The 15,023-nt window shown below is 49.6% G+C and overlaps 1 protein-coding gene across 1 annotated transcript; it reads right to left on the bottom strand.

Moving 5' to 3' along the window:
* Positions 1-6,815: 6,815 nt before the first annotated feature.
* On the bottom strand, positions 6,816-11,674 carry LOC129345840 (immunoglobulin superfamily containing leucine-rich repeat protein 2-like). Its single transcript, XM_055003087.1, has 2 exons — positions 11,453-11,674; positions 6,816-10,277 (listed from the first exon to the last, which is right to left on the bottom strand). Exon 2 carries the CDS (start codon positions 10,268-10,270, stop codon positions 8,198-8,200), a length of 2,073 nt encoding a protein of 690 aa, XP_054859062.1. The 5' UTR covers positions 10,271-10,277; positions 11,453-11,674; the 3' UTR covers positions 6,816-8,197.
* Positions 11,675-15,023: the final 3,349 nt, after the last annotated feature.

Consider the following 15,023-nt stretch of genomic DNA (forward strand, 5'->3'; position numbering starts at 1 on the left):
CGTCACTTGTAGTGCAACCCTTAGGTGCATAGCAAGAACTTTGCAGGTGCCTCTGTCTCCTCTTGCAGAGTCAAATGCAAAAGATTGCTTTTTCTTATCCCCAAAACGAGCCAGTGCAGCTGCAGCAAAATCCGGTTGTGTCCATCTCTGCATCAATTTTCCTCCTTCCTCCCCACTCCTTAGCTTCCCCCCCCCCACCACCACCACCACTGCCATGCCCGGATAATTGAGGTCAGCCAATCACACCCTGATGAAAGCCTGCTGCTACCAGCGCCTCCAATTACCCAGCCCCAAGGGGAACTGGGGACTTGAATCAACAGATCACGGTGGAGAACCCATTGGGCCTTTGCCATAAGTGAGTGAAAATGAGCAAAGATGAAAAAAGGCCTTTGCTTCTGAGAGTCTCTGTCCCCCTTCCCCCCACACACACACACATACCCTCCCCCTTCCTGGCCGCCTACATTTCATAGAGGAGCCAGCTTGCTTGGATGGGAGGAGGGGATCCCTTTGGAGATGAAAACTCAATTTGCCCTGGCTTGAAGCATCCTTATCTAAGAAGCTGCTGAAGTTTTCAGTGGAAGCTGCAGCAGAAAGCAGCCGTCTTGCTCCATCTGAAGGAAAGTTTCCTACTTATTTAGAACATTATGAGTCGTGGCTGTCAGGAGGGTCACGGAACTCAGCTTGCTGGAACTTCTATAGAGCCACACATTTTTACTGCCTTGAGGAAGGAAATGCTGGTAGTTAAAGGCATGCAAGGGCACCGTGGCTTCTGTTTCTCTTTGTACCCACGTTTTGTGGAACAGCATATTAATGAAGGCAAAGAGGGTTCCTCCGTGGCTCCTGCCCTTGGCTTCTTCCTTTCGATGGTGCTTGGCTCCTGTTTTCTTTTTGTTCCCGATTCTCATGGCCTGCTGTTCCTGGTTCTGGCCCTGATATGGATGAGGTCATAACTCTGGCCCCTCCTCTTCCTATCAAACACAGATATGCGCCTACAAGGGAATTTCCAAATTGCTAAACATGTCATGTAAATTAATTATGCATTGTTTCAGAAAGATTTCATCTCTATGCTAGACTTCAGGCTTGTTTTCAAATTTTCTGCTCCCATACCCTAACAACAACAACAACAACAACAACAACAACAACAACAACAACAACAACAACAACAACAATAATGACAACGACAACGACAACGACAACGACAACGACAACGACAACGACAACGACAACGACAACGACTACTACTACTATACCGCTCTTCTAGACAGATTAGTGCCTCACCCAGAACAATGAACAAATTAGTGTTATTATTATCCCCACAATACAGCTGGAGAGCTGGGGCTGAGAGGACTGGCTGACCCAAGGCCACCTACTGAACTCATGGCAGTAGTGGGATTCGAACCAGTGGAGTGCTGATTCGCAGCTGAACCATTTAACCGCTGTACTATTGTATCTGTTCACTGAATGTTATAACTGTGGTCATTATTGTATTTTGTTCAATGGATGTCCTAGCAGTTGAATATATTGCATTTCACTTGCACTGTGTAATCCACTTTGGATCTCAGTGAGAAAAGCGGACTATAAATTTAAATAAATAAATAAATAAAAGTGGCCATGTGGTTGAAGCTCAGTGGATTTGGTGCTGCAAGCTGGAAGTTACAGATGAGTCCTGGCTCTGGAAAGGGTGAAAGCTCTGCAGTGCTTGGCTGGGTGTGGTTTGCCATGCTATTTGAAAGAGGTCTGGGACCCTCAAGAGGTAGGGAGGGTTGTCTCTTTTGTGGCCAGGCATACAATTCGTTCCTGCTGCTCCTGCCTTGGGCAGCCACAGGTTTTGAGCTGCCGCTGGTCAACCAGGCCTCTGCTCAGGATGAGATCGTATTTCCAAAGCTGGCTGGCCCTGTTCAAACATCCCCGTTTTGATTTCATTTCTCCCTAGCGAGAAACAAACCTGTGAGTCGTGATTTTCTCACCAGCTTCTCTTTCCCCGTTCTGGACGTATCTTGTTAAAATCAATGCGTTTTTTCAACATCCTTTCCCCCATCAAATAAATGGCAGTAAAATGGTGGGAAATGAAGCAAAAAATAGTAATAATCAGTTGCTGTGAAAGTGTGGCAAGACACAACGGGAGGACCTGAATTAGACTACACAAAGGATATTCTAAAGGATCTTGAATTCTTTCGGGAGAACAAAACAAGATGGATTCTAATTCTCTAAAGATAAGGGGAAAGGAATCTGAATAAATTAGTGTATTATACTTGGAACTTTTTTCTGATCATCTGGCTGTCTGCAATTTTACACAATCTACACCTCCCGTCTCTTGACAGAAACTCACTGTGTTCTCCCTATTTCTCATCTGTTCCTGGTCCGAAAGGGAATGCCTCTGTGTAATCCAATTCCAATATCTCATCATAGCTAGATTCCCAGTAGAAATATTAGGGGGCATAAAGGAAAAAGAAATCTATTACTCTCTAATTAAATGGATGTGACGATAGCGGCGTATCCTTTCTTCTTCATATGTCTTAAAGCATAAAACTCAATTAAAGCGTGCACACAAGAGGCCGTTTATCTTTAATGAGAATTCTCTACATTTCTAATGTGCTCTGAAATGCTGATATTGTTATCAGCTAAGCGCAAAGAAAAAAGAATCTCATCTCATTTCTCATCTTGATTTGATAGGGTATAAATCAGGAGAAGTACTACCCATTTTAATAGACTGGCACTAGTGTAACCTGCAAGTATTCATCGGCTTTGTGTTTGGCAAGATTTGTACAAGTCTGATTGCTTCTTTCCCATATAAACCAGACATTCACAATGACCAGGGGAGAGGCCGTAGGTCGCCAGTTCAAAGCCATACATCTCCAGTTCAAAGCATCAGGTGGTACATGATATGAAAGACTTCTCAGTGCTAGAGGATCTGTTTTGTGTACAGAATGGCATATCCAGGTTCATGGCATATCCAGTTAAAAGGATTAGGGGTATGGTTATGGGTCCCCAACAGGGCGCCCATGGGCACCATGGCACCCACCTATACTTTCCGTGGCACTTGCTAATTGTTTTTCAAAAATCAGCAGGGCCAGGTGCCGCTTTTGCTCAACAAGGCTTCTGATTGGCCATTGGAGATTTTATTGGCAGCACAGATTTTTGGAAGTGTTGCTTTGGGAGTAGCTGCTACCACCGCACAAGGAACTTCACTGTGTGATTGAAGATAAACTGTGACAGCCGTTTTGAGGCTGTGCCTGCCATGCTGTGTCAGAATTCCAAAGGTACTTGCAGGCTCAAAAAAAAATCCTCCTACCTCTTCCAATGTGTCTGTTGAGACAAGAGCTACAGTGCAAAAATATGTGTATAAATGGCACACCTATTGGACTGTGCCTGTGATGTCAACCGTATTGAGATCGCCGTCCTTTCCTTGGCTGTGTCATTTGATAATCTTTGTAAAAATGTTTCTTTAATTTGTTTTTCTTACGAGCTGAATGAGGCAGCCCACTTCAGATTTTTCAATTAGTATTTCAGGCAACAAACTAATTTATTATGAAATTGTTTCCACTGGGGGGAACCATTGGATTTTCTGTCTCACACTCCAAAATGTACTTTAGACTCTTTCCTTTAAAAAATCCTCAGCGATGGTGCTTTCCAACCCTGCCTATGAATGGATTGCTCAGGTAGCCCCTTAAAAATAGTTAGTATAATATAAATTAAATAAAAGTGCTATTTTAAATTCAGAGGATTTCACCTACCCTTTCTTTAAATATTGGTATCTTTTTAAAATCACCTTTTCCACTCCTTGAAATACTCTGCCATAGTCCAGTTCCTAGTAGCTAAGGAAGGGGAGGTGTTACAGGATCATCTGAGCATGGTAAGAGTGGCATGGGAAGAATTTTTGGTGAACAGAGCTGTGGGTCAGATGAGCAGAATTTGAAGCTCTTCAGTTCTTGCAGATCACCAGTTGCCTCTGATTTTCTTTTAACCAGACACATTCCCATTCTTAAATTTCTTTTAATTTTTAAAGCTTTTTTAAAGTTCCTTCTTTAAATAGAAATGGCACAAGTCAGAAATTGGGGCAACTTGGTGCTCCAGGCTGCATTGTACAAGCACTGACTTCCCACTTGGAAATCTTTTAACACTCCCTGCCCAGTGTCTGTTTACCCTCTCCCTCTTTACTAGCAGAAGACAATACACATGCACACCTTTTTTAACCAGTTTTGGCTGAGTTGATGGTTTTATCTTTGCTTTTTAGCCCGGTGGTTCTTCTGATGGGTATTTTATTTCACTAGTTAACTCTGAAAGAAATTAAAAACAAATCACTTGGATTCTCTGGTGCCTTTTTTTGCCTTTTGCATTTTATTATATAATGTATTTTTAGCTTGTGTATTATGAGCCACTTTGAGGATCTTCCCAAAAAGCGGAATACTGTATAAAAAAAACCCTACCATAGATAATAAACAATCAGTCCTTTTTTGTGGTCTCTCCCCCCAAATTCTTCCTCTGGATTTCCTCAAAGTAGACCCCACCATTCTCCAACTTCATCTAATTCCAGCTACCAACATTATTTTAAGATAGAGGGGCCATGATGCAAACTCAAGATGGATATCTGTGTTCATGTATAGCAACAAAATAAAACCGGGGCCCAGTGGCACCTTAAAAGCTAACTACGTTTATTCTAGCATAAGATTTATTCCAGTATCAATGTATGCTAGAATAAATTTTGCATAGAGTAAAACTGAATTTAGCTGAAGGGACGGTGTGTGTGTGTGTGTGTGTGTGTGTGTGTGTGTGTGTGTGTGTGTGTGTGTGTGTGTGTGAGAGAGAGAGAGAGAGAGAGAGAGAGAGAGAGAGAGAGAGAGAGAGAGAGAGAGATTTTGACTGGATGCTGATGGGTCTGAGAGTTGATGGCTCTGGCCGCTTGAATTTGGGTTCATCTGCTTTCTTCTTCAGCCTCCTGTAAAACAGCCACTGTAGACATTAAAGTCCTTACCCTTTCCCGTCCTCCTGCTGTACCTCCAGTATGTCAACAAAACATATTATCCTCTCTACAATTTCCCCTGTACAATCCATGGATATATTCTAGAGTATGGGTTCATATGTATGCATATTTTCTGTACACTGGTTGTGTATCTCACCTCTGCTGTAAATAGCCAGGGGTACCAGGAAGGGATTCTAACTAACATCCGATTTAGCGAGGTGCAGGTGAAAGATGCAGGGTAACCCAAGGTTGCACATTTAAAGTGAGCACTCTTAAGCGAGAGTTTGGCTTTTCCCCCAGCTCCTATGCATAGGGAATTCTCTGATGTGCATATACTTATATCGGTTTGGTGAATGCAATGGAAAAGTGAGTATTTGGTCTAAGCGAGGCTGGATCATACTCCAGAAGGAAATGTTAGTATCTAGACGTCAGGAAAAGCAAGCAAGTACAGGGACGTCAATGCCAAAGGAATCCAAGCGTAAAATCCATCGGGGTTTCCAGCGGTTCAGAGACTTTTCTACTGGTAGGAAATGGATTTATTTTGGAAGGGAAAACCTAACAAGTGGGGCAGCCGGACCACAGCATCGCAGCTATAGCCGTGCAGAGAGCAAAAAAAAAAAAGAGTGCCATGATACACGCGGGTTAGACTTTCGTTGGTGGAGAACCCCTACAAGGCTCCGAGAGTCAAACTTCGCCAAAAGTGGCTGGCTGCTCTGTGGCCAAAAGAAAGAAACTCGGCACATGCTCAAGGACGCCCTTTCTCATTGCGTCCCACGGTCTCAGACCGAGTCCCGGCTTTGCAATGCGGCAATGAAGCTGCGCCCACGTCCGTGCGTTTTGCGCACGGAAGGGGTAGCGGTGCGCAAAGGACAGGCGCCCGGCTTCCAATCTCGGCTGCAAATCCGAAACTGCCTGGCGGGGCGCTTACTAGCAACTCCCTTTAGCTTGCTGGGCAGGGCTTGGATCTCTGCCTGGGCGTCCCTGCCAGTCCTTTCCCCCAAAGCCACAGAACCGGAGACGGGAGACAGAGACGGTCTTGGGCGAGTCTAAGGTCGAACGATAAAGCCCTCCCGAGTCTCGCGTTGCGCTTGTGTTTCCGATCAAAAGAGGAGATCTGGGCTTCGTGCCGTCGTTCTGAGGCACCGGTCGGAACCAGTTGGAGCGGAGACTATGGTGAGATTTGGGGGTGGTAGAATAAAGTGATTGTGTGCACATAAAAAACTCGAATAGGTCTTCTTTTCCGATCAGATTGGAAAGAGGGCGCCAACCTGGATCTCACCTAGAGCAGGCCAGTGTTCAGATTTTTTTTAAAAATATGTCCAACTATTTCTCTGCCATAAATTGATGTTCCCCTCCCCCATCCCAGTAAGCCATCCATTCATTTGTCCATCACAGCCCCGTCGCCTGCGTGTTGAGCAAGTGAATAGACAAACGATTGGATTCTCTGGTTGGATGCTAATTCGTCAACGGGAACGCCGTCCCAAGGTGATCTCCTGAGAATAGCCAACAAGAAGGAGGAGGAGGAAGAGGAGGAGGAGAGGAAGAAGAAGAATTAAGGAGCCTCTACAGGCGTCGCAAATGGATCCTATCTCCTTGAAGGACAGAGCCATGGTAAAAAAGACAGGAGTCGAAAAGACCCGAGTCCCCTTGTGCCATGGTTTTATTATTCCAAGTGAGGGGGGCGCAATCTGGCTACCCCATTGGATCGTGCGTGCCCATCTGCATTTCTGGCAGAAGGACTAGGTTTGGCATTCAACCTGCGGACTATCTCCTTTTATTTTTTAATTCAACCCTTGAACTTTAAGAGTTCGCCTCCCCCTGCCATCTTTACAAATAAGGAGCGCCCGAGTCCACTTTAAATCTGTTTTTTTATTATTGACTTTCCACATACAGAAGCGCGGTATAAAAGGTCACCGGGTTAATGTTGTGAATTCAGCCTGTTCCCTTTTTAAAGGTTGCCTTTGAAAATATGGTAAAGGATCCATTTTTTTCCCTCCTCCTTCCCCACCCCGGAGAAGCTTGTGCTGATATCTGGTTGGGGTTTTGTTGCATATATAATTTTTTTTAAGTTAACAGAGGCGATAAGAAGAAGAATTCAAAAGACTCACAGCTGCACCAGTTGCAACGATATTTCAATGTTCAATTCTCGACAGCAAAAAAAAAAAAAATCCACCAAGCCTCCTCTCTCGTTTGGCTTTTTGGACATCAGGGAATCACATCTAGGGGAGAGGGGGCCAAATACGATTCTCTAAGCAAACTACACTACTGAATAAACATTTAGGAAATACTGATCTTTGAAAGTGACATGCCTCAGACAAGGGGGGGGGCGGAAATAGAGACACCAAAGACCATCAGCTGGGAGGGTCTCGGCCTGTTCATCAATGGAAGGCACCCCTGGAAGGGTCCAAAATCAAAGTCACACACACCACACACAGCTCCGTTTTCTACAGCACGGCTCCATTAACACTGTATAGGGTCCGGGTGACCTGGCGAATCGGTTTTGGGGCAACCTTGGACGCGCGGAACCGATCCGGATTTCGGTTGCCTCCCCGGCCAGAAAAGCAAAAGGGGTTTGGGGAGCTGTCCAGCACCTACAACCTCCTGAACTGGCAGGGACTCGCCTTCTAAAAATCTAAAAGAGGAATGGATTCTCTAGCCCAGGTGGCTGGAGCTCACAAGTTTAAGGCATTTTTGATCTTTTTTAAAAAAAAATCTTTATAGTCAATCGCTTGTGTGTCAATTTGGGGAGGGGGAGGATTAATTCAATTGTGTAAAAATTGTTACATGAATAGGTAAAAGGAGAGGGAGAAACCTTTTGTTTGGTGCAAAGCAAGGGAAGGTTTCTTAAAAGTTTGGGAAAGCGAATTCCTCCAAGGCTGTGGTCCTAAGAACACTTGAATAAAATGGGACTGACTTCTAAGTAGACCTGCTCAGGATTGCTCCCGAGGTTGCCGAAAACAGACCCGCTCTGTGCCCGCCTATCTGGGGCATCTAGTCACCGACCCCACCGCCCCTTCCCCACAAAAATCAACCTTCACAAAATCCAGGATCGACTTGAATTACTCAGGTCGGAGGCGCCGTCCCTTCCCCTCGGCTTAAGCGCCTTGGAAAACAAAACTGTCCCCGGTCAGCCAGCGATGCTGGGACCGCACCCAGATCCGCGCATTCTCTTTTCTCATTCTGCAAGGCCTGCTCCCGGGAGCTCCCGGCGGGAGGGGGCTTAGCCGGAGGGAAGCCTCAGCGGGCCGGCTGCTTGTAGTTGCCATTGATCTCTTGGGAGATGGTCACCGCCTCGGCCCCCAGAGGCAGCCGGTCGCTGTACTCCGAGCGCACTTCGAACTCCTCCGGGTTGGTTTTGGACTGGGATTCGGGGAGGGAGCCGGTGCCCAGGCTCTCCTCCCTCCTGCGCTCCTCCCCGCCTTCCTCCTCCTCCTCCTCTTCCTCCCCCTCTCCCCCCTCGCTGGGGCCGTAATGCCTTTCCGACTCCAGGTAGGAAGCCCGGGGGTCGAAATCGGCCGCCATGTGCTTCTCCATCTGGTCCGGGTTCTGCGCCTTCATGATGAGCTTGTAGGTCTTGCCGTGGTACTTGGAGAGGAGGTGGCAGCAGGTGGCCCCCACCAGGGGGATGGTGGCCAGCCCCAGCAGGAAGATGCTGACCACCACGATGATCAGCAGCGAGGGCACCTCCCGCTTGGTGGTGAAGACCACCTGCACCTGGCAGTCCTCCCCGACGTAGGTCATGCAGACCGAGTAGTTAGTGCCCGGCAGCAGCCCCTGGAACCAGTAGGCGTTGACGCCCTCCTCCACCTCGGACCACTGCACCACTGCGTGGCTCCCCCGCCGCTCCTGGCACAGGTAGAGCATCCGCAGGTGCACCTTCTCCGACTGGGTGTAGAAGGGGGTGATCTGGACCTTGGCCTCCCGCTCCGAGACGTCCAGGGCGATGACCCCCAGGTCGAAGTGGTGGGGCTTGAGGTCCCCGCTCTGGTTGAAGGCGTGGTTGGAGACGTAGCGGGTGGCCTCGCTGGAGCCGCACTTCCTCTCGAAGTTGGGGGGCTGGAAGGGCGCGCCCTCGGCGGCGCTGGCGTTGGGAGGGCCGGCGGGGTGGTAGGTCCTGGCCGTGGGCCTGGCCTGGGCCGGCTTGCTCCTCTCCTCGGGCTTCATGACGCTATTCTTGGAGGCCTTGCCGTCCGCCGCCTTCCTCCCCCCGGGCTGGGCTTTGGGGTCGGCCAGCGGGCCTCCGGGGTCTTTCTGGGGGTCAGCCACGGCCACGTTGACGGAGGTTTGGTTGCTGCCCACCTCGTTGGCGGCCAGGCACGTGTAGGTGCCTTCTTCTTTCTTGCTGAGGTGGGGGATGAGGAGGGTGCCGTTGCCGAAAGCTCGGAATCGCTCCTGCTCTGCCCGGGCGCCCTCGGCGGGCAGCGCGTTCCCGTCTCCTTCCGAGGCCGGGCTTTGGATCTCCAGCGTCTGACCGGCCGTCTGGACTCGCCAGCTGACCTCGGGCTGGGGCAGGCCGGTGGCTTTGCAGTGCAAAGCGAGGGTGAAGCCGTAGTACAGCCGGGTGCGGTCCAGGTTGGGGTGGTAGGAGAGCTGGACGAGCGGGGGCGCGCACTGCAAGTAGGGGATGCGGGCCAGCGGGATGCCGCGCAGCTTCTCCGGGGCGGCGCAGCTGATGGAGTCCCTCTCCGGGATGGAGATGAGGGTGTTCTCGGTCCAGTTCTTCAGCCACATGAGCTGGCAGGTGCAGTTGAAGGGGTTGTTGTAGATCTGGAGGTGGGAGAGGGAGGTGAGCGGCTCGAAGGTGCCCTCGGCCACGGCGCTGAACTGGTTGTTGTTGATGCGGAGCGAGCGCAGGTCGCGCAGGGTGCGGAAGGCGTCGCCGGGCAGGTGGCCCATGCGGTTGTTGTTCATCTTGAGCAGCTGCAGCGCGCTCAGGTTGCGCAGGTCTCCCCAAGGGAAGTCCACGATCTGGTTGTGGCTGACGTCGAGGTTCTTCAGCTGCGCCAGGATGGCCAGCGTGCCCGCCTCGATGGCCCCGATCCGGTTGTGCGCCAGCCACAGCGAGGTCACCTGCGTCACCTCCGCGAAGGAGCCCCGGCGCAGGGCGGAGATCTTGTTGGCCGACAGGCTCAGCGTGGTCACGTTAGACGGCAGCCCCGCCGGCACGGCTTCCAGCTCCTTGTAGGCGCAGTCGGCGAACTGCTGCGCGTACTTGTCCACACAGGCGCACGGCTCCGGGCAGCCGCCGCTCGGGCCCGCCAGCCAGGCGGCCGCCGCCAGCCAGGCGCGCAGCACCAGCGCCCCGCGCATCCTGGCCCTGTCGGGGGAGAGAGAAACACACAGAGAAGCGCGCGTTAGGCTGGCCGGGAGCTTCGCGCCCTCCGGTGCCTCTCCAAAAAGAGCTGCTCGGAGCGCACCGCCCAGGCCGCCTCCAGGGGTCCCAGGAGCTCTGCCTACCTCCAGGAGAGAAGAGGGGCGCTGCGCCCTAGGAAAGGTCCCAGAACACCCACGCCCACCTCCAAGATTCCCACGAAGTCCAGCTCGCAGAACGCACAGGAGGCGCTCCAGAGGAGCTGCCCCCTTCTTCCAGCAATCCCGCCTCCCCCTTGTCATCCACCCACGGACCCCGCAGCCCTGGACCAGCAGGAAGGGACCGCAGGTGGTCCCAAGCTTTGAGCCTCCCTCCTGCCTCCAGAGCCCGGCCGCCTTGCCTTCAACCCGCGCGTCCCTCCCTTCCCCGATCGCTGTCATTTCTCCTCCTTTCCTTCCTGCCTCTCCCCTCTTCTTTCCCTCTCACGCGAATCTGTAAGTTGGGCGAAAGAGCCCTGGGTGGCTTCTCCTTTCCTTTCGTCCTCTCCGTCCGCTTTCCCTCGGAGGTGTAGAACCGAGAGAGAGATTTGTGCGTAGAAAAATGTTCCTTATAGACAACGTGATCACTATATGTGTGTGTCTGTGTATGCCCTCCCCCAGTTTATGCCCCCCACCTCTAATGTGTCTATAATCTATCTGCAAAATAGACTAGAAAAACTGAGACTTGCGCTTATGCACCTCGACGCCACCCTTCTCAGTCGCCCGTGCTCAAATTTCTCGAGGAAAATGTCCTTTTGGAAGCCACGTTCCCCCCACCCCCGTAGTCCCATCTCGTGCTCCGTCCCCTGAAGAAACCTATTGGCTGATCGCCCCTCCTCACCCTCGCAGCTTCCCGACTTGACCGCGCGCAAAGCTGCTCCTTTTGGTTCGCACGCCTAACCCAGCGCAGCTCTGCCTTTGGGATTAGCTCTACCTATTAGGAAAGACGGCCGGAGCGCGAGAGAGCCGAGGAAAGGGGGCTTCAGCCTCTCCCCTGCCCCTTTCGCCTGCCCCGGACTGAGCCTCGACGGCGGAGGAGCGCCTTCCTACAGGTTGTGGGCAACCTCGCCCTGCCACGCCTGGCTGGGAACTCACTCAGGGCACCGACGTTCCATCTCCCCCGGGTCCCCCCAGCCCCCTCACCGTCTCTGCTTGGGCTCTGGGGAGTGTCTTTAGGAGGGCAGCATCCCGAGGAGCGACCTTCCGACCGGAGAAGCCCTGCGGAACTCCAGGCATCGAGACGGGCAGTCCATGAAACCGGGTCGTGGCGCGTCCGCCGCGGTTCCTACCCCGGGGTGACTGCAGCCATCCGAAGAGGCGGCGGCTGTCGGGGAGCCTGCCTCGCCCTGCCTTTGCGCATCTACCACGACGCCTCCGGGAGCTGCTCTCCCCTCCCCTACTTTCTCCCCCCCCCCCTCAATTCCAGCCCACTTTAAAAAAAATCTATTCCTGCGCGCTGGAGGGTCCGCAGGCGCGCTCCGGAGGCGCCGGGCGCGCGCCCTGCTCGTCCCACTTCCTGTTTCTGGAGAGGGTGTGGGCACCGCCACGCCCCCCCACCCGAACTCAAGGCCATGCAATATTCATCGCGTCAATATGTCTCCAAGCCATCATCCCCGACAGCCCGGAGGTGGCCGGCTGGAGAGCTTTTTTTTTTCCCCTTCTTTTTTTCTGAGGCTCTAATTGAAAGCAAATAGCTTGGAATCAGAGGGACCGATCAGGAGGGAAGGGCGGCAACCTGATCCACCCCCTGGCTGTATCTGCCGTGCCCAACACCCCCGCCACACACATACACACACACTAAAGCCCCCACCCCACCTCCAACTCTATTCTAAAAAACCAGGCTGTGATTTTAGGCGCACTTATCCAGCAGTAATCCCCTCTAAATACAGGGAGACTTACTCTCAAATCGGTGTGCACAAGATCGGGTCGAAAGTCCATGCTTTTATTAACAGAGCAAAAAGATGTGATCCTCCCACCCCGGGGCCAGAGATGGGGTGGATAGGGGGGACTTTCTCAATTCACACACGCATCACGTGCACATATCAAGGCAAGAGATTACTAGAGAGGAGGGTGGGGGGGACTTTGGACCCTGTGATGGACTAGAGAAAAATTGGAGTAGGGGGAGAGGCGGGTAAGGGGGTGTGGGCACCAGAGGGGGAGCCAGCAATTCCTAATTTAAGCCTTCTGCCTCCCACAGTATCTGCCTCCAATGCCAAGCAAAATCAATCCAAATTCTTAGCTGCCTTCTATGACTGTGTGTTATGTGCCATCAAGTCACCTCTGACCTCTGGTGACCCTATGAATAAAAGACCTCCAAAACGTCCTGTCATTAACAGACTTGCTCAGATCCTGCAAACTGAAGGACGTGGCTTCTTTTATTGAGTCAAGCCATCTCATTTTGGGTCTTCCTCTTTTCCTCCTGCCTTCCACTTTTCCTAGCATTATTGACTTTTCCAGAGAATCTTGTCTTCTCATGATGTGACCAAAGTACGATAGCTTTAGTCTTGTCATTTTAGCTTCTAAGGAGAATTCAGGCTTGATTTGAACTAGTGCCCACTTATTTGTATTTTTGGATATCCATGGTATCCGCAAAACTCTCCTCCAGCACCACATTTCAAATGAATCCATTTTCTTCCTATCAGCTTTCTTTACTGTCCAACTTTCACATCCATACATAGTAATGGGGGATACCATAGTTTGGATTATCTTGGTCCCCAGAAAGTCATCTTTATCTTTAAGGAACTTATCTAGCTCCCTCATAGCTTCTCTTCCAGATCTCAATCTTCTTTTGATTTCTTCATTGTTGTCTCCCTTTTGGTTGATGAGCCAAAGAATAGAACATCTTGAACAATTTCAATTTCCTCATTGTCAACTTTAAAATTATATATTGTCGAAGGCTTTCACGGCCAGAGAACAATGGTTGTATTGTCGAACAATGGTTGTTGCGGATTTTTTTGTGGATTTTCCAGGCTGTATAGCCGTGGTCAATGGCTTCCTTGTGCAGTCTGACAAAGTAGTTGGAAGTGTTGTCAGACTGCACAGGGAAGCCATTGAAATTCATAAGCATAAGCACAATTTCAACAGGAAAGAAGAGACTTTAAGAATGAACAGAGCACGGTTTCCAGTCCTGAAAAACACCAGGCTAACAAAACACTCTATACCTGACAATAGCCCTGCAGAGAAGATTAGCACATCAAGCACCAATTCATATGCAAAAGAACCTCCTCAGGATACAGTGAAGCCTCCCTCCATTAGCATTCCACACCCTGGGAAACTCTTACAGGATGACTCAGCCCAACCCCACCTTCCTGAGTAGATATAAATTACCTGCCAACATCTTTTCCACACTGTAACACTGAGAGATCTCTGTCTTTTGGTGCTACACCTCTGAAGATGCCAGTCACAGCTGCTGGCGAAACGTCAGGAACTACAATGCCAAGACCACGGCAATACAGCCCGGAAAATCCACAAAAAAATTCGCAACAACCAACTTTAAAATTACTTTTGTCTTTTTGATGTTCTGCTGTAATCCTGCTCTGGTGCTTTCTCCTTTAACCTTCATCAGTAGTCGTTTCAAGTCTTCGCTATTTTCTGCCAGTAACATGGCGTCATCTGCAGATCTCAAATTGTCAATGTCCCTTCCACCAGTTTTCACTTCACCTTCTTCTAGATCTAAGCGAGCTTTCCTTATGATATGCTCTGCACAGACATGTTTTACATAGAACAATCCAGCAAATCAATATATAAATAGTGACATATAGTAATAAATACAAAGAATGTTAATAATTAAAAACTACAACTCAAAAGGTTAAAAGTCAGTCATTTGTATATGGCGTGAGAAAAGTCCAATAAGACACTAAAGTAACTTAAGTGCTTCTTATCTTTTGTTAAGGGTTATCTTACCTCTTATACTTCTTTGCCATATACAAAACCGTTCTCTGTCAAGCATGTTTCAAATCATTAAACATGCCATGCCCCTTTTCTCAGTATTCACAGACCAGCCCCAGCACATGTAAACAGCACATTCTTGAGAAAGGATTCTTGGAAACAGTCAAGCCAGCTCCTTGTTGGACAACGTCATGGAAACTTTTTCCTCAACAATTAACAAGAGATAAGAAGCTCTTGAGTCGCTTTAGCAACCTATTGAACTTTTCTCGTGCCATATACAAACAATTGACTTTTAACCTTTTGAGTTGTATTTTCTATTTATTAACATTCTTTGTATTTATTACTGTATGTCAGTGTTTACATATTGAATTGTCAATTTTTTGTCCAGCATTAATATATGCACTATGACTGGTTTTCAATGCATTGGTAACGTGAGATCCTTATGAGTTATTCCTGTTAACTGACGGGCATTCATTTTGTTTATTGGCTTTATTTGTATTAGTTAGCACATTACAGTGTTGGATCTTTTTCCTGTCTCCATGATCAAGGCTGCCCTAAGTTCCAGCAGAGAAAAAAGACAGGCATAACGGGAACCAGTCTTTTTTCCTTACCAAGGCTTAACACAGCCTAGTAAAGGTATTTTTGATCAGGGAAACGACACAGGGGAAAGAGTTGCCCTCCTCTTTTCCTAAAAGCACCATCTTTGGTCTTGCCGCCCACTTGTTCTTTTTTTAGGCCCTGCCCAGGGCCGGCCTCAACATGCAATAAAGACTCCCAGAAGAAGCAGGTTCCCCCAGAGCCCCCGCCAACAACTGAGGCTCCAAGC

Source organism: Eublepharis macularius, chromosome 18 (assembly GCF_028583425.1).
Source record: "Eublepharis macularius isolate TG4126 chromosome 18, MPM_Emac_v1.0, whole genome shotgun sequence".
In the NCBI taxonomy this organism is placed as follows: Eukaryota; Metazoa; Chordata; class Lepidosauria; order Squamata; family Eublepharidae; genus Eublepharis; species Eublepharis macularius.

What these genes read in the sequence shown, in the direction of transcription:
- LOC129345840 (XM_055003087.1), bottom strand. Translation starts at nt 10,270, where the DNA reads ATGCGCGGGGCGCTGGTGCTGCGCGCCTGGCTGGCGGCGGCCGCCTGG.